General features: G+C 24.2%; 2 protein-coding genes across 2 annotated transcripts in view; one reads left to right on the forward strand and one right to left on the reverse strand.

Annotated features, from left to right (window-relative positions):
* Positions 1 to 11,006, forward strand: part of LOC134833688 (protein lozenge-like) — a 30,098-nt gene extending 19,092 nt beyond the window's left edge. The window contains exons 6-8 of the mRNA XM_063848101.1: positions 9,786 to 9,914; positions 9,976 to 10,532; positions 10,971 to 11,006. Coding sequence (XP_063704171.1) covers positions 9,786 to 9,914; positions 9,976 to 10,499 — 653 coding nt within the window. The 3' untranslated portion in view covers positions 10,500 to 10,532; positions 10,971 to 11,006. The remainder of the gene's footprint in view (positions 1 to 9,785; positions 9,915 to 9,975; positions 10,533 to 10,970) is intronic.
* An 879-nt stretch (positions 11,007 to 11,885) lies between these two features.
* On the reverse strand, positions 11,886 to 18,041 carry LOC134834516 (acyl-CoA Delta-9 desaturase). The gene is made up of 5 exons (XM_063849228.1): positions 17,908 to 18,041; positions 14,096 to 14,385; positions 13,907 to 14,037; positions 12,480 to 12,685; positions 11,886 to 12,422 (listed from the first exon to the last, which is right to left on the reverse strand). The coding sequence occupies exons 2-5, from the start codon at positions 14,373 to 14,375 to the stop codon at positions 11,894 to 11,896; spliced, it is 1,146 nt and encodes a 381-aa protein (XP_063705298.1). The 5' UTR covers positions 14,376 to 14,385; positions 17,908 to 18,041; the 3' UTR covers positions 11,886 to 11,893.
* Positions 18,042 to 19,684: the final 1,643 nt, after the last annotated feature.

Below are 19,684 nucleotides of genomic sequence, written 5' to 3' on the forward strand. Positions count from 1 at the left end.
CTTCATTGCAACTACTTGAAAACTCGAAGAAACATGTAAAAAGCAACATTTTTACATATTATTCATTCATCTGATTTTTACATTCTTGTAAAAAAAAAATCTGATTAATTTTTTTCATTCATTACAAATATTTTTTTATTTTTTTTTTTCTCTAATGAGAAATTTAAAACCATACCGCATCATCACTTCAAATGCATTCCTTTTTTTTATTAAAATTAATAATTATTTTTTTTTATAATTTTTATCCTGTTTGTGACACTTTTTCATGCGACGTCGAACGAACGAAAAAAAGTGTCGCGCCGATAAAAAATTATAAATAAATATTTTATGAATTAAATAAAAAGAGAGCTTTTGGTTCAAATTTCCGTAATCCAAGACAATTATCACTCAACTAGAAAATTTTTTATCTATACTTCATTCACTCGCGCTCACTTCATTTAAAACGTGCATTTACAAGCTAAAGTAGGTAGCTACATTACAGAAAAATTAAATTTCATATTAATAATTATTATTCGAGTACTTGTATGGCTTATCGTGTCATTCATTCGTCTGCCTGCCTGCCCGGATTATGATTGAAAAATTATTATTTCGATATCGGCTCTCATTGCATGTCGCTCTCATTTATCTGCGATGATTGTCGTCTTTTTGCCCGAGTTTTGTTGCCCTTTTTTGCAAAAACTCAACTGACGACGTGCAAATCTCAACGTATTTCCCGCAATTGACTTTCATGCAAGAACTTTGCTCGTCGAGACGCTGTAAAGGGGTAAATTTTACGTGCAATTCATCAACGACGACGGGCAATTAAAAGTCAATTCGCGTAACGAACATTTAACTAAGTGATCGGAAATATCGTTTAGTTCTGGATTTTTTTGTAGTTTTTTCCCAAATTTAGCGGATTTTTGATAAAATTTTGGATTTTTTATCAGAAATTCGAGGAATTTATTTGAGAAATTTCCGTTTTTCGAGTGAATCATTCAGGTTTGTTGTTCATTTGTCATTTTTTTCGTTATTGTCTATTTGTGCGGAATGAAAACAATGACGATGCAGATCTAAATGTTTAATTAAAATTCATAGCAAGTGACTTGAATTGAACGAAACAATAAAAATTACAAAGAAATAAATGAAAGTAAGCAAGAAACCCAGAATTGAAGAAATCACAAGTTGACATCGGTTGATCATTTAAGGCATTTTTAAAAAATTTAGACCTATTGTGGTTTTTGGATGTCTTTCCGTTACATAGAAAATTATTAAAATAAAATAAAAAATAATATTTAAAAAAAGTTAAAAATAAATAATTTATAAAAAAAAAATTAAATTTATATTTTTAAAATAATTTTTAGAAAAAAATTAAACCAACTGAAATTAATATTAATAAATTTTAAAATTAAAATAAATTAAATTAATTTTAAAAAATTATTGGAATAATTTTAAAGTATTTCCAAATTTTTTAAAAAGTTTATTTTAAAAATTAAAATAAATTTTGAAAAATTCAAATTTTTTTCCAAATATTAATTTTAAAAAAAAATTATATATTTTTGTTAGTTTTGAAGCATTTTTAATATTTTTACAAATTTTTCTTTAAATTTTCATATTTTCTTTATCAATTAAAACGAAAATGCGCCTAAGTGAAATTTTCGTGTTATAAAAAATTTGCTAAAATTTCTAAAATTATTTAAAAAAAAAATAAATTAAAAAATTAAATTAAAAAAAAAATAAAAACTAAAAAAAAATAAGAAATAATTTTTAGAAAAATTTTCAAATCAATAAAATTATCAAAATTTAAATTTTTTTTTAGTTCTAATATTTTCAATGAATTTTTTTTAGTTTTGAAATTTGTTCTTTACTTCAAAAAAAAATTATTTTTTTTAAATATTTCTTAAATTTTAATAATTTTTAATCGAAATTCATTCATAAATATGACAATTTTTTATTAAAATTTAAAATTAATTCAATTTTGTAATATTTTGAAAGAAAATCAAAAAAATTAATATACCTATTTTAGTTTTTAAAATGAAAAATAATCTTTTTAAAATATTTGGAAATTCTTTTAATTTATTCCAATATTTTTTTAAAAATAAAATTATTTTTTTTTAATTTTAAAATTTATTTAATAAAAAGTTTTAAGTTTTAAAATAAAAAAAAAATAAATTTGAAAAATTAAGAAATTTTAAATTTTTTTCAATTTTTTTATATTTAAAATTTAAAAAAAATATATTTTGTGAGTCTTTGAATTTTTGTTTTTTATCACTTTACATATTTTTTTTTAGAAAAATATCAAAATTTTTTATTATTAAAAAAATAACTGAAATTTTTAAACAATTTAAGATTTTTTTTATCATAAAAAATTAATTATTTAAAGATTTTCCATCTAAAAAGATAAAAATATATTAAAAATGACTTTCAAAAGACACTTAAGACCCTTTCAACACATTAAATAATAGTAATATTCCTCAATTCCTCGAAAATCGTGCGTACTTTACTCATAATTTATCGAAACCGCTAACCATAAAATCATTAAAAACTGCATTAAACTCCAAGTTCGCGACATTTTCCTCCAACATTAATTACCATAAATCTCTCTGAATCATTAATTTGTTGATCTTTAAAAAGAAATCAAGATCCTTCTTCGACGTCAACGAATTTAACCACAAACCCGCTAAATTTAGCGCGACTTTTTACGCGAACAGCTGATTCGCTTCTGTCGCGTGTCGTTATCATCCGTACACGAAAAAAACCTGCTTGCATTAATAATTAGCTGTTCGCTGCCTATAAATAGCCGCACGCCGTATGCGACGATGACTGAACTGGCGATGACGAAAAAACTTCTTCGATGGGGGAATTTCCGTACAACTTCGCGGCGCAACGTAAATAAATCTGTTCAAGACCGTCCATTTGAATATTCTAATGAAGTGGATTACCCAACGTTCGGTTATGTGAGCGAGGTTACTTGTTGATATTTCACTTTTGGGAGGCAAATCGCAGGTCAAGGTCATCCAATCTTCACTAATTTCTCGTTTTCTCGCCTAAAATCGGATAAAATTACAGAAAAAATTAGTTCAAGAGGAAAAAAACTTTTACGACTTCAGTTTGTTTGTCCATTAAAACCACTTTTGTCAACGCCTCCCAACGAAATTCGATCCAGCAACGACAGAAAATAGAAAATTTACGGATGTTAGTTGCTCAATCGCTCGAAACTCGATTAAATTTGAACTTTTTAAGTCGTCAGGCAGTCAAAAGGTCCCTTAACCTGCTTCGAAAAGTCGTTTGCGGTGGTCTAATAAGTTAATTTTATGTAATCCCGATGCGATTGCCGGGCATTAAAACGCCTCATGTACGAAAATTCCCACAAATATCGCTGCAAAAGAGGAGCATGTACCGCTTGATTATTGAATTATTTCATTAAATTGCTGATTCTTACACCTTGATCACTTTTGTACGTGCCTTAATTTCGATTCGCGGCGCAATATTGGATTTTTTCGTTCTCACGGAGGAAAGATGTTTGTTTGTTTTAGCAGATATTACACGAAAAAACATGTGAAATGTGTTCGTAATTACAAGCTAAAGGAAGATTAAACAATCCGACGGGATGAGGATCGATTGAAAGTTGATGGCTTGCGTCGTCGATGGCGTTTCTTGTTCCTTGAATGATTGAATTTGTAACAATTTTGATGGATTTTTGACGCAAAAAATTTTTTTTTGAGGGTTTTGATGTCTGTCTGATACTTGTTTTGAGAGAAAATTTTGATTTTTTGCCTAAAAATAAATTTAAAAAATAAAAATTAATTAAAAATTTGTTAAAAAATTATTTGAAGTTATTTTTAAAAAAATTTTTAAAAATAATTTTTAGCTGTAAATAATATAAAAATTATTTTTTATAAAAAATATATAAAACAAAAAAAAATAAAATAAAATAAAAAATTAATTTTTTAAAAAAAATAGAAAATTTAATTTAACAAATATTTAAAGTAAAAAATAATTAATAAAAAAAATAAATAAATATGTAATTAATAAATTTTTAAAAAAAAATAAAAGTTAATTCAATTTTTTTTTAAATTAATTTATTAAAATTTATTTGTTTTTTAAATTAATGAGAAAAAAATAATAATTTTACAAAAACAAAATAAAATAAAATTAAAATAATAAAAAATTAAAGAAAAGAAAATTAAATAATAGTTTAAAAAAATATAATTATGTTATTAAATAATAAAAAAAATATTTTTTTTAAATTAAAAAATTATCAAAATAATAAAAAATTAATTTAAATTAATTTAAAATAATAATAAAAATATTAAAAATATTTATAAAAAATAATTTTAGAAAAAAAGTTTTCAATTAGACAAAAATTGGAATTTTTAAATGAGTTAAAAAAAATTTTTTGAGTGTTAAATTTTGGGTTAAAAATTTCTTTCGAAATTATTTTTGTTGAAAAAAAAAATTTATAATAGTTTTTAATTTTTGAATTACAAAAATTATAAAAAAAAATAATTTTAATTGATTAAAAATTGATTAAAAATACTTTATTTTTCTAAAAACTTACAATTTTTTTCATTTCAAGTCACAATTTTAATTTTTTCAATTAAAAATTGGTTAAAATTTCACTCCTCAAAAAAAAATTAAAATTTAATAAAAATAATTCAAAAAATTACTCACAAAATGAAATTCTTTTAAAAAATCCCTCAAAACCCGCTTTCATGACTCCTTTTTAAACATTTCCGTGCATCACATGTAATCGCATGTTCTTAATTTACCATCCGCGAGGTATTTACTTGCTCATCAGTGCCTTACCTTTCGATAATTTTCGTATCGCGCAACATTGTTCCATACTTTCAACATGCTGCAAAGAACAAGTGATGAGCCAAAAATAATGCGCGCTACCAAATTATTGGTCATTATTTGCTTTTTAATACAAAATTCTTCAATTTAATCCAAAAATAATCCTGAAAAATTATAAAAATAATTGCACTTGCGTTTCTAATGTTCTAAAAAAAAGCGACTTACATGCCTCGTGGGTGACAATGTCTTCGGCCAAAAATCAGTTTTACGTCAATTCTTTTAAAAATTTGCATAAATTTTATCTTTTTTCGAGACAAAATTTTGATTACTTCTTAGAAATTTTGTTGATACATTCCACAGATGCTTTTTATCGGCTTCGATTTGGGCCGACGACATAGAAAAATGAGGTGTGTCATGATTAAATGTTGCTTAATTATTCGTTTTAGTTTTGAATTTTGAGATTAATTTGTCAATTTTTACCGGTTTGTTAAATTTTTCTTCAGTTCCGTCAATTTTTTTGCTTCTAAAAAAATAAATAAAAATTTTTAATGTTAATTCTGAAGAAATAATTTGTGTTAGTTTGTGAATTTTTACTCGATTTTTGCAATTTTACTGCATTTTCCATTGTAAATTAAGGGGAAACACCGAACGAGCCTCCTGCAATAATAAAAAAAAATGTGTAAATAAATAAAATTACATAACAGCAACAACAACAATTAACGGGGGAACACCAATGTCAATAAACAAAAGTTGTCTCGCGCGCGATAATAATTTGCAAGGCAAAAAAGTACTTTAGGCTGTTTGGAATTTTATTTTAAAATTTTTTGTTGAATTTTGGTTTAATGTAAAAATTTAAAAAAATTATTTAATAAAAATTTAATAAAATTAATTAAAAAAAAATTTAAAAAAAAATAAATTTAAAAAAAAAAATTAATTAAAAAAATAAATAAGTTTTTTAAAGCAAAAAAAAACAAATCATGAAGAAAATTGAAAATTAAATTTATAAAAAAATTAATTAATTTATTTCACAAATGTTTTGAAAATTTTAAATTTTTTTTTTAAATTTAATTTATTTAAAAATTTTAAATTTAATTTATAAATAATTATTAATTTTTTAAATTTTAATTTTATTAATTAATTTAATAAAATAATTAATTTTTTAAAATAAAATTTAAATTTTTCCCAAATTTTTATTTATTTTTTAAAAAAAAAATAATTAAATTTATTTATTTTTAAAATTAAATTAAATAAAAAGTAAATTTTAATTAAAAATTCATAAAATAATAAATTTTTTAATAAATAAATAAATTAATTTTTTACATGGAAATAATAAAATAAAAAAATATTTTCCCAAATTTTGACAGTTTAAAAGAAAATATATTAAATTTATTTTATTTTAAAATTTTAAATTAATTAAAAAAAATTTTAAGAATGAAAAATTAAATTTAAAATTTTTAAAAATTTAAATATTTAAAAAAAAATAATTTTAAAAAATTTAAAAGAAAATTTTATTTAAAATATTAAATTAAAAAAAAAATATTTTTTTTAATAAAATAAAAAATTTTTAAATAAATTAATATTTAATTTTTTTAAATCGGGGAAAATAACTAAAAAAATTGTAAAAAATTCAAACTCACCCTCTGTCATAAAAATAAATCCAAACACATGCCACTGTTGTTTTTGGTTAATTTTACGCGCAATTGACGTCACGTTAAATATGTTACACAAAATAAAAAAAAATTATTACTACTATCATCGAGTATTGTACGAGCAGCGCTTCCGTACAACTTCACAGACAATTCAATGAATCAGCATGGGGAATGTCGCTCTTTTAATCATTTTGAATAATAATCATCATGAACTTGTTCCGTACGAACGAAGGAAACACCTCGACTCAACAAACAAATTCGATGAAATTTACCGGTTTTGCGTGTTAAGTCATTTGCTTGCAAAACACGTAGGTTCATTATTTGAAGTCACAAAAACAAACAAAAATCTCAGAAATCATCGAGGAAGCTTTTGTTTTGCGCGCGTAAGAGAAGCCACAATGACGATCACGATGACTTTTCTACTCAGAATTGAGAGTTTTGGTGACACAACTTCTCGCTGACGAGAAAGCTTTTGCGTCAATCCCGAGCAAGGTTCTCGGTCGAATGACTGCTAATGAGATTCGTGTTAAAAAGAACATCTTTCTGATGAAATAATTCACAACAACAAAAAAAATGAGCGTGAAAGGTGAAATTCCCTTGGGAAAGAACACGCTTTTGTTCCTTGCAGCGGATTTATTTTGATGCACGAAAATGTTTTGTTTGTCCGAAAAAAAATGAACATCTGAGTGAAAAGATCGAAAAATAAATAAGAAAATTATTGATATTTCGACCTTGATTCTATTCAGGTGTCAATCGAGACGAATAAATGCGTTTCGTGCAATATATGAAAGGCAAATTATTTTTTTTGTTTGTTAAAATGAAGTTAAAAATAGAACGAGAAGATTTTTTTTTTGAAAATTTTGATTTAAGCGCCTTTTTTTGTTTATCGAACGAAGCTCTTGTCATTTTTGTTTTGTTTATGTCAACGAACAAAGCTGTTGCAAATTTTTTTGTTTATATCGTCGAACGAAGCTCATTTCGTTAATTTGACAAATTTGTTACTAAAACAAAGGTTTTTTTATAAATTTGACAAATTTTTAACTGAACGAAGCTTTTTTCTTCTCAATTTGACAAATTTTTAACTGAACGAAGCTTTTTTTCTTCTCAGTTTGACAAATTTTTAACTGAACGAAGCTTTTTTTCTTCTCAATTTGACAAATTTTTAACTGAACGAAGCTTTTTTTTCTCAGTTTGACAAATTTTTAACTGAACGAAGCTTTTTTCTTCTCAGTTTGACAAATTTTTAACTGAACGAAGCTTTTTTTCTTCTCAATTTGACAAATTTTTAACTGAACGAAGCTCTTTCTCTTGTCAATTTGACAAATTTTTTGTTTATATTGTCGAACGAAGCTATTTTTTGTTAATTTGAAAGATTTCTTGTTTTCGTATTGAACGAACCTTTTCTTGTCAATCTCAGCTTCTTTTCACTTAAAAAATTCTTCAAAATCAATCATTTACGAATTTCAACTTTGATTCAACAGTATTGTTCACTTCCAAAGCACTTTATCTCGTCTCATTCAACAAAACAACAAAAAAAGGCAAAACACGAGAAACAAAAAACAATTTACTCGACAGAATATTATTAAGGCAATTATCCTTCCTTCATCCATCGATCCGATTTCGTATCCAGCAAAACAAAAACGAAATGCATAACAAAAGAAAAAGAAAACACAGTTCAAAACGATTTCCGATCCGTGAAATTACTGCTACCTGTAACAGTTGAACAGACGAACAAGCCCATTTATAAACATAAACATGATCTTTCATAACCTTTATTCCGTCCGTACAAAAGTCATCTCTCGTCATTAAATATAATTCGCAAATTTAGATTATTTTTTTTAACACTCTTTCATATGATTATTTAGATTGGTTGAGATGTCATTATGCGAGATATTGAAAAATAAAAAAAAAATTGTTAACAAGATTGTTGCTTGTTTAAGAAAAAAAAAGAGGAAAAGGTGCTTCATAAATAATAAGGATCCGCAAAATGTGATAAATTTCGTGACCACGAAGCTCTTACTTATGAACTCACTGTCAGACGAATTAAATCGAAAGAAAAAAATCTAAATTGCACCGGTCAAGAAATTAATCACTTCCTATGTCCTGTTTTATGACGACGCAGCAATTATTGAGCGCATCACAAAAAAATATCATTAAAGAGCATTTTATTTGATGCCGCAGATTGTGTAAATCATTAACGGAGCTAATTTGAGAGACCACACAAATAATAAAATTGTTTGTTTTAATAATTTTTTGTAGGTTTTTGTCTAAAAAGTTTTTTTTTTGTTTAGATGAATTGTAGATTTTTTGCTTGGTTTGGATTAAATTTGAATTCTTTGTAACTTAACGAAAAATTTTTTCTTGTCTCTTTAAAGAAAATTTTAATTTTTTTTTATTACTTAACGAAAAATTTTTTCTTGTCTCTTAACGAAGATTTTATTTTTTTTTTCACTTAACGAAAAATTTTTTCTTGTCTCTTAAAGAAATTTTTTTTACTTAACGAAAAATTTTTTCTTGTCTCTTAACGAAATTTTTATTTTTTTTTATCACTTAACGAAAAAATTTTTCTTGTCTCTTAAAGAAAATTTTTTTTTTTTTACTTAACGAAAAATTTTTTCTTGTCTCTTAAAGAAATTTTTTTTTACTTAACGAAAATTTTTTTCTTGTCTCTTAAAGAAAATTTTAACTTTTTTTTATTCACTTAACGAAAAATTTTTTCTTGTCTCTTAAAGAAATTTTTAATTTTTTTTTATTCACTTAACGAAAAATTTTTTCTTGTCTCTTAAAGAAATTTTTTTTTTACTTAACGAAAAATTTTTTCTTGTCTCTTAAAGAATTTTTTTTTTACTTAACGAAAAATTTTTTCTTGTCTCTTAACGAAATTTTAATTTTTTTTTTATTCACTTAACGAAAAATTTTTTCTTGTCTCTTAAAGAAAAATTTAATGTATTTTTTTTAACTTAACGAAAAATGTTCATTTTGTCTTTTAACGAAATTTTTTTTTCACTGAACACAAAATTTTGTCTCATCGAACAAACCTCTTTCCCGCTCTCATCGAACGAACCTAAACAAAAAATGTCAAAAAACGTGTTTTGCTCAAACAAGAGAATCTTGCTAAAATTTTCAAACATGAAAAACAACACATTGACTGTCTTTGACACATTTTTGATTAATTAAGCTGACAAATAATCAATTAATTAAGGCGTTGTAGCGAGCGCGTGTTGACATCTTCATCTCATGTTTTTGCAAACTTTGACAAAAGTGACATTCTTTGAATATTTTCCAACTTATCGTCTTTAAAATAATTTTTTATCGAGAAAGGGGAGCAAAAATTCATTAAATTTTCCTTTGAAATATTTTCAGATACGCACTTGAGTCATGCGAGTGAATGGACTGGATATACAGGAACGACAGCAGCTCCTTATTCGTACCCTTCGTATCCGACTTACGATAATGCGCTCATGGAACATCCTTCGAATTATCTGCCGACAGGTGAGTTTTTTCAAAATTTTCTGAAAAATTCGATTTTTAATGAAAATTTACCTTTTTTCAGTAATTCCCGGCGTTTCTGACTCCCCATATGCATCTCCCGAATACCCAATTTCGAACACGTCTGTCGTTCAAAGCTCCGTACCGAGTTGTGCCAATGCCTCATATCCCGCGCATCACGTGAAACAATCGGAGCTCGTCGATCCCTCCGCTTACGGTTACAACAATTGGTCAAATTACAACAATTTTCCGAATTATGCGCCCTGTGCTCAATCGCAATACGGAATGCCGCCAGCTCCGTTGGTTGTTTATCCGCAAGTGCATTCCATCGTCAACCAGAATCAGATTCATTTGCATCTTCATGGCACAGATAAGCTTGATCAGTTTTTGGGGGGAGGCAGCGAGAATGCTTTGATGATTGGCGCAACGAGAACGAGCACAAGTAGCGAAGTTGGCATCGGAGACAATCAAAATCAATTGGGTTTAATGCCGGAAACCGAAGGCAGTGATGTTTGTGAAACGGGACAGGAGAATCGCGAAGGAGATAATTTGATGGAAAGACCTTATTGGAGAACTTTTAGCGAATAATATTGACCGCAGCATGAGTTTTACGGCAATTTTGTTGGATAATTTTGTACAAATTTATCGTTTTTAACGCATTTCGATGAGAAAGTTACGGAATTATGCACGGGGAATTTTTGAAATGTGCATTGGGATGAAAATTTTAAATGTGCATTGGGACAAAAACTTAAAAAAATTCATTAGAAAACGTCAAAATTTTTAATTGAAATTTCATGATGAATTAAATTAATAATTTAATTTTAAAAAAATTTCATAATTTGCATTGGGCAACATTTTAAAATGTGAACTGGGACAAAATTCAAAAAGTGCATTGGGTTAAAATATCAAATTTGTATAAAAAAAATTGAAAATTTTAATTAAAAATAAATTTTGAGTTTTTGCCCAATGTATTTTTCAGTAATTTTTTTGCCCAGTTCACATTCTAAAAATTCTTTAATGAAAAATTTAAAATTTGAATTTTAATTTTTTTACCCAAAGTACATTTTGAATTTATTTTTTTATAATTTAATTTCGATAAAAATTAAAAAATGTGCATTAGGCTATTTTATATTGTTGAAAATTTGCATTGGGGGAATTTTTTAAATGCGCATCGGGTCAAAAAATTAAAATGTTCATTTTAAAATTTCTTAAAAAACTTAAAAAATAAATTTAAAAGTTTCAAAATTTTTATTTTTAATTTCACGATGAATTCGGGGAAAAAATTAAAAGAAATTTTGATAATTTGCATTGGGCAAAATTTCAAAATGTGAATTGGGACAAACATTTTAAATGTACATTGGGTTAAAATATCAAATTTGTACAAAAAAATAGAAAGCTACAATGAAAATTTTTAAATTATAGAAAGTACAAAATTTATTTTTAAAACTTAATAAATAAAAATTACAAAATCATGCATTTTCTTATAATTGTTTAAAGTCAAAATTTGCATTGGGAAAATTTTTAAAATGTGCATTGGGTAAAAAATTAAAATGTTTATTGGATAAAAATTTTATATTTTTTAATGAACTGTGGGGTAAAAAATTGAAATATGCATTGAGAAAATATTCAAAATGTGCACTGGGTCAAAAAAAAATTAAAATTTTCTCGAATCGAAATGCAGTTAAATCATTTAACGTCAACTTTCTATAATTTTTAGCATAAATGCCATGCGAACTGCGACATGAGATTACTTCTATAGAACGAATTTTCAGAATTATTTGTAAATTAATATTTAATTAAAGCAAATTTCTATTATTTTTGTTAATTTTAAGCCTAATATATATGAAAAATATTACAAAAATGTAAAAAAATCCAGATATTTATTAGAAATTAAGACAAATTCTCGGCAAATGCTCATCATATTGTACAAAAAATAAATATAAAAGACAAAAAATCAAAAATAAATTTGAAAAATCACTTTTTTATTGCATTTTCTTTAAATCTCGTAAATCCTCGGCGTCAATATCGCCATCCCCATATCCCCAAACGGCATTTTTGTGCACATTTTCGTCATCCATCCATCCGCCGTGTGTTCCGTCGCCGTATTTTTCGACTCGTCTCTTGATCATTTCACGACTTACGGATTTTCTGTCGTACGCGAGCCCTAATTTCGCCATGCCATCGATGAAACCTGTCGAAGGATTGAACATGTAAGCTCCTAATTCGCCCGTTTTGTAGTCCCAAGGGAAAACGTGATGATAATTGTGCCATCCTTCGCCTAAAGCTCCAATTGCAACGGGGAGACTTTCAACGGGGCTAATTCTCTTGTCGTAAGGACGTTTGCCGTACATGTGAGCGACGGAATTGACCAAAAATGCCATATTTAGTGTCGTTGTGAAACGGAAATTGAAGCAAGTCCACACAGAAATCCATAAATTTTCGTCCCAAAAGTAGCAGGGAACGAGAATGGGTAAGGCAACAGCCAATAAAGCGAAGAGCGGAATGTAAAATCTACAAAAAATCGAAAAAAAATTATTAAAAATTAATGAAAAAATTAAATTTTTTTACCTTTTTTGGAACATAACAATCGAATCCTGTTCAAGGTCACTCATGTCGATGACTTTTCGCTTCGCAACGACTTCAGGATGGGGCGTGAGGAAGAGCCAGCCAACGTGAGCGAAGAAAAATCCTCGTCGAGCATCATGCGGATCGGCGTCAGTCTCGGAATATTTGTGATGGATTCGATGATCGTGAGCCCAAGTGTACGCGTCGCGCTGAAAAATGATAAAAAATTAGGAAATTTCGTATGAATTGAAGAATGGAAGTAAAAAGTATGCAATGAACATCGCATTTTTGGAGAAATTCATCATGAACTCTTGTATGGAATTGAAAAAAATATTTTTTTTAGGTAAATTTTTTTTTAATTTTTATACATTTGAAAGCTGAAAAGGATATTTTTGACTTATTTTTAAAAAAATAATTAATTTTTGGTTTAATTTTCTAAAAAAAAAAAAATATTTGAAATTTTTTTTTCATGGAAAATATTTTTAAAAAAAAATTTTAAAGCAAACATTTTTAAATTAAAAAAAAAAATTCTTTAAATTAATTTTTAAAAAATTTAATTAAAAAAAAATTTAAAAAAAAATTAAATTTAAAAAAAAAATTAAAATTAAAAAAAATAAATAATAAAAAATAAAAAAAATATTTTTTTTTCACAAAAAAAAAAAAAAAAAATAAAAATTGAACCGAAAGTAAAAAAAAATTTAAGCAAAAATTAAAATTTTGTAATAATTATTTCAATTAATTTAAAAAAAAAAATAATTAAAAAAATGAATTAGAAAAAAATTGAAATTAATTTAAAAAAAATAAAAAATTAATTAAAAAATAAAAAAAAATTATTTTTATTTCACAAAAAGTAAAAAAAGCAAAAATTAAAATTTTGATGTGAAAATTTTTTAATTAAAAAAAATATTTAAATAATTTTAAAAAAAATTTATTAAAAAAAAATAATTAAAAAAAATAAAAAATTAATGTTTTTTTCGCACAAAATAATTTTTTTTTTCATAAAAAAAAATTAAAAATTAACCGAAATTGAAAGCAAATTTTAAGCAAAAACTATAATTTTGAAGCGAAAATTTTTAAATTAAAAAAAATAATTCTTTAAAATAATTTTAAAAAATTTAATTATTAAAAAAAATCAATTTAAAAAAAATTAATTTAAAAAAAATCAATTAAGAAATAAAAATAAAAAACCGGCAACATTCCATCTCTAAATTTTTTTTTCTTCATTCATTTACCGCATTTAACGAACATTCATTACTTTTTCATAAATCGCTGGATTGCATTGATCGAAAAATCGACAAAAATATTGTGACACGTGCTTCGTGTACCTATCAATTAATTTTCCTCAACATAAACACAAATTTTTCATGTTCAATAAAGTCTCGTGCGACATCAATGACACTGATTACCCCAAAAAATTCATCAAAACTCACCTGTCCCGTTATCGTAAACAGAAAAATCAGCAGAACGCGTAACTGCCATTTAGCTTTGTAACTTTTGTGGGACCATAATCTGTGAGCTCCGGCGGTTATTCCGAAGCCTGATCCATAAATAAGGACAAAAACTGAAAATTTTCAATTAAAAAAAATATTTTTATGAAAAAAAATTAAAAAAATTCTTACTCCAAATGTAAGTTTCGAACTTTGCTTGTCCCGTAACGAGAAAAAAAGCTCCGTAAAGCCATCCAGTGTGAAGGAAAAGTTGCGCGAACAGGTCAGGCCATCGAATTTGTGGAATAAATTTCTCGTGCGTTGCTTCGGGAGCACTTCTGATGAGCGGCGTTGCTTCGTAAAGGTCTTCCTGTGACTTTTCCTCTGAGATCGCATCGTTATTATTTTTGTCCGTGAATAATTCGGGGTGACTAGAAGTTGTGACAATCACGTTTTTGGTGTGAGGCGGCATGATTTGTTGTCTAATAATTAAATAAATCGAATAAAAAAAATTATTATGAATTATCGACGATTTTGTGTATGTAAACTATGATTAGCGGGTCAACGACAACAACAACAAAAGCCGATCAATCTCGTGAATAAATTATGGTTTATTACGAAAAGTTACGTAAGAAAGTCGTTTGGCATTCGTCAGAATATCGCAAAAGTTTGCAATGAAATAAAATGATAATTAGCGAGAAATGTTTGCTTTTGCTCAGTTTTTGTTTGTTTTTTGTCGCGCAGTAATTGAAGAATAATGACTCGCCCTTTGATGGGAGATTTTGCGAGAAAATTGCAAAAACTTTTTTAAATTAAAATTTTTTTTTCAATTCTTAAAAAAATTAAATTCAAAAAAATAAAAAAAAATATTGTTTTTTTTTAAATTTGTTATAAAAAAAAAATTAAAATTTTGCAAAAAATAATTTAATTAAATTAAAAAAAAATTATAAAAATATTTTTAGAAAAATTATTATTATTTTTTTTTTTATGAATATTTAAGAAAGAATTTTTCTCGCAAAATGACAATCTTTGCTCTATTTTAAAATTATATTTTTAAATTAAAATTTTTAAAAAAATATTTTTATTAAAAAATTTATCTAATTTTATTTTTTTTAATTGAAATTATTTTTTTAATATTTATTTTATTTTATTAAAAATTTAATTTAAATTAAAAGTATAAAATTTAAGTAATAAAAAATATGATTTTTAAGATAAATAAAAATTAAATAAAATAAATAATTAAATTTTAAGATTTTTCAAAAAATTCTTAGAAAATACATAAAATATTTTTAAATAAAAAATTTAATTTAATTAAAATAACATTTAAAAAATTTTTATTTATAAAATTTTTATTTTATTTATTTATTTTTTTTTTTATATTTTAGAAATTATTTATTTTTCTATTTAAAATCATATTTTTTAAAATTTAATTTTTTTTTATTAAATTAAATTTTTTAAAAAATTAATTTTTTTAATTTAAATTTAAAAAAAATTTTTTTAATTAAAAAAAATAAAAGTTAGATACATATTTTATTAAAAATATAAATTTTTTAAAACAAAAAAAATTATTTAAAATTTTATATACAGTAGCGATCATAAGTTTTTTGTATCACATAAATGAAAAAAATGTTTTAATTAATTAATATTAATAAATTATTTTTAAAAATTTAATTTAATGTTATTTATTTTTAATTTAATTTTAATTATTTATTTTTAATTTTGTGAATTTTTTCATAAAATAGCAACTCAGATAAGTTTTTTTTTTCCATTTCTGACTCAATTCTGCCGTCTTTTAACTAAATTTAGCAAAAATGAGTAATATTTTACCTTAAAATAGTATTTCACGCGATAAAAATCACTTCTATTTCTATTCTTTCAGACAAAAAAAAAACTCGTAGGTTGCTTTTGACCGGCAATGTCGTCATCTTCTAACTCACTCCAACAACAATTCACAATAAAACCAGCTACAAATTGAAAATCATAACAAACATGACCTTGAACTAAACTGCAACGAAGCTCATTATCTCATGTGTGAGTCATTTTCATTTGCAATTCCACGCGATTTTATTGCGTAACAATAAAAATTTCCAAAGAAGCTTCAGCAAAATCAGTGAAAGTTTTGAATAATTTGCAATTTCGTGTCACAATTTTATTTACGCGAAACGAATTAAGGGACAGAATAATAATTAATCGCATGTTTAGTTTAGACAGCACGTGATCGTTGATTTTGACAGCTGGTTGATACAATTGGAGTAGAAAGTGATTATTAATCGAGGAAGGTATCGAGGGAGTTCCCTTAAATTAAAAATGTCGCACGCGATGATAAATTAGAGACAATGCCCAATAAAATTTTTGATAGCTGAAATTCATTCAGACTTTGGTTTTGGTTTCGTTCGGGAAATTCAGTGACTCACGTTACATGACTTCTAATGACGAATTAATGAGTCCTTAATAGTATTTTCAGACATAAATCAACGAAAAGCGGCACTGACACATAATTAGAAGGAAATCAAATTCGATGACAAGCTGTTTCAAGGTCGTTTGGAGGAAATATTGAACGAAATTATAGCGAAACTTGAAGTTACGAACGTCTTGTAGAACAAAATTGTACAAAAATTTACTCAATTAATTCAAACCAAGCATAAAAAATTAACAAATTTACGATTTTTGATAAGTTTTAATAAGTCACGTGGTTAAAATTTTCAAAATGTGCATTGGGGTAAATTTTTAAAAATTAACTTTAGGACAAGATTTTAAAGTTTTATTGAAAATTTTGAGATAAAATTGAATTTGAAAAAGAATTTAAAATGTGACATGGGCAAAAATTTCAAAATATTTATTGTGTAGACATTTTAAAATGTGCATTGGGGCAATTATTTAAAATCGATATAAATTTTTATATTTTTCCATTATTTTTTCTAACAAAAAATATAAAAAGTTGATTTTTAACCACGTGACATAATTTTAAACCCAATGCACATTTTAAAATATTTATTTCAAATTTTTTCCCAATGCACATTTTAAATTTTTATTAATTTTTTTACATTTTTTTTTCGATTTTTGATTTATTTTAAAAGTTTTATATTAAAATTTAAAAAAAATTACCTCTGAGCAAATTTTTAAATTGAACCCCAATGCACATTTTGATTTTTTTTTTAATTTTTACCCAATGCATATTTAAAACTTTCATTAATTTTTACATTTTTTTTCCGATTTTTAATTTCTTTTAATAGTTTTATATTAAATTTTAAAAAATGTAGCCCTTAAGCAAATTTTTAAATTTTAACCTAATGCACAATTTAAAATTATTTTAAGTCTTTGCCCAATGTACATTTAATTTTTGATGTTTTTAAGTTTTATATTAATATTGAAAAAAATTTGAAATTTTTTAAATTTAAACCCATTATACATTTTGAATACTTTTAAAATTTTTAACCGATGCATATTTTAAAATGTCTACACAAGAGATAATTTGAATTTTTTGCCCATAATACATTCGAAATTCTTATTAAAATTCAATTTTACCTCAAAATTTTCAGTATAAGTTAAAATTCTTGCCCCTGAGCAACTTTTCAAATTTAACCCCAATGCACATTTTGAAAAATTTAACCACGTGACCATACAAAATGTATCAAAAAATTAATTTTAGTCCTTAATTAATGATTATTTCACGTGCAATAATTTTTTTTCACATAAAATTGATAAGAATTTCTTCACAAAAACGTCAATTTGTCGGAAAATTACCTAATCTCTCATTAAATCTTATCGCATTTTGTCTTTATTATTAAAACATTTTTTTTGTGTGTTTGCAAACACTCAATTAAGATAAAACTACAATTAACCGGCATTTCTCGCGACTCATCATCCACAGACTAAGCAATGACGGCACTTTGTTTCGATGAAGATAAGAATGTCTTTTCACTCACTTCTCATTAATAGAAATTGAAATTTATTCGAAAGCGAAATCAGAACCAATTTAATAGCAATTTCGTTCAATAACTTACCTTGCTTTGGTATTTCGTTGATATTTTTATGACGAATTCCGAGAATTTTTTCGTTATTTTCGACTAAAAATAGTTTTTTTCATTAAAACTTTTCCTTTTCGACGTCTGGCGATGTTACTTCACGCAAGTTCTCTGTCAAACTGAGCAACAATTTCAACTGTGTAACGTTAGTAGGCGCATTACTTGGCACACTATGCAATATAAGCCATGCGTGTGTTGGTTGAAATAGATACATTTTGATGGAATATTATAAGTTAAGTAGTAGCCATTTGTTTGGAGCGATGGAAAAATGCGATAAGCTGCTCTATTGTTGTTTCGTGTCGGTTTTTGACGGCGGCAAACGTTAATTCACGAATTTTCACGTTAGAAAAATATCGAGTTCATTCATAACGAAACCGCCGACGACGACAATACAGTCCAATAGTGTGCAGTAAAAAAAATAGTAAATAGTCTGGTATTTTTTTTCTTTTTGTATTTTTATTACACGATTACACTTTAGTTATTTACGTGTTTGATTAAAAGTTTATGACATGCATTTTTTATGTCAATCAATTATTTTTTATATTTTTATGTTTTCTGCATGTTCAATGGGTTTTTTATGTTGGAAAAACCACAAAGAGGATGGAATTTAGATCGAATCTGGATTTTGTTTATTGTTGATAATAAATTTTGATTTTTTAAAAATAATTATTGAAAAAAAAATTCTAAAATTAATTATTTAAATTATTATATTATTTAATTAATTTAATTAAATTATTAAATTTAATTTAAATTTTTAATTTATTTAATTAATTTTTTTATATTAATAATATATTTTTAAAATTTTTTTAATTTAATTTATTATTTTAAATTTTTCAATTTAATATTAAAGAAAATTTTTTAAATTTTATTCAAAAATTGGTTCAAAATAATTATTTAATTTTTAAAAGTATAACATAAAAATTTATTATTTTAAAAATTCTCCAAAATTTTAGAAAAAAAAAATTCTATTTTTTTTTATAATTTTTTAACATATTTTTTTTGATTCTTTAAATTATCTTAATAATTCAAAATTTAATAAAATTAATTTTTTTTTTAAATAAATTTAAGTTTAAATTTTTTAAATTCTCTTAAAAAAATAAATTTAATAAAATTAATTAAATTTAATTCTTTTTATTTAAATTTAATAATTAAAATATCTTAAATTAAAAAAAAATTAAATTTTATACTTAATTAAAATTAATTTATTAATTTTTTCATTAATTTTGAGAATTTTATTTATTTAATATTTTTTTTAATTAAAAATTTAAATATTTGAAATAAATAAAAAAAAATACTTGTTGAACTGAAAATTTTGTTAATTTTATATATTTTTTTAAATTTTAATTCAATAATTTTTTTTAATAATATTTAAAAAAATTAATTTTAAATTAAAAGTTATCAAGTAAGTTGGATTTTAAAAAAATATAATTTTAACAAAAAATTTTTGACCAATTTAAAAAAATTAGTTAAAAATTGTATTTTTGCAAATAAAAAATAAAAAAAAAATATTTTTTTTAAATTTTAATTTAATTTCAAAAAATGTTAATATTTTGATTGAATAGTTTTTAAAGAATTTTCAACACAAATTAAAAATTTTCACATTACTGAAAGAAATTTTTTTTGAAAACTTTGAAAATTATTCAAATTTATTAATTTTACAATAAAAATTTTTTTACGGATAAATTCTGTGAAAAATTAAATAAAATCATAAAAATTCAAAACATAACCACATTTTTTCCCCGAAATACGGTAATAA

The sequence above is a fragment of the Culicoides brevitarsis genome, chromosome 3 (assembly GCF_036172545.1).
Source record: "Culicoides brevitarsis isolate CSIRO-B50_1 chromosome 3, AGI_CSIRO_Cbre_v1, whole genome shotgun sequence".
Classification (NCBI taxonomy): Eukaryota; Metazoa; Arthropoda; class Insecta; order Diptera; family Ceratopogonidae; genus Culicoides; species Culicoides brevitarsis.

What these genes read in the sequence shown, in the direction of transcription:
- LOC134834516 (XM_063849228.1), bottom strand. Translation starts at nt 14,375, where the DNA reads ATGCCGCCTCACACCAAAAACGTGATTGTCACAACTTCTAGTCACCCC. An exon ending in GTTCGAAACTTACATTTGGA is followed by an intron (nt 14,038 to 14,095) that starts GTAAGAATTTTT and finishes GAAAATTTTCAG; the next exon opens with TTTTTGTCCTTATTTATGGA. An exon ending in TGTTTACGATAACGGGACAG is followed by an intron (nt 12,686 to 13,906) that starts GTGAGTTTTGAT and finishes ATCATTTTTCAG; the next exon opens with CGCGACGCGTACACTTGGGC.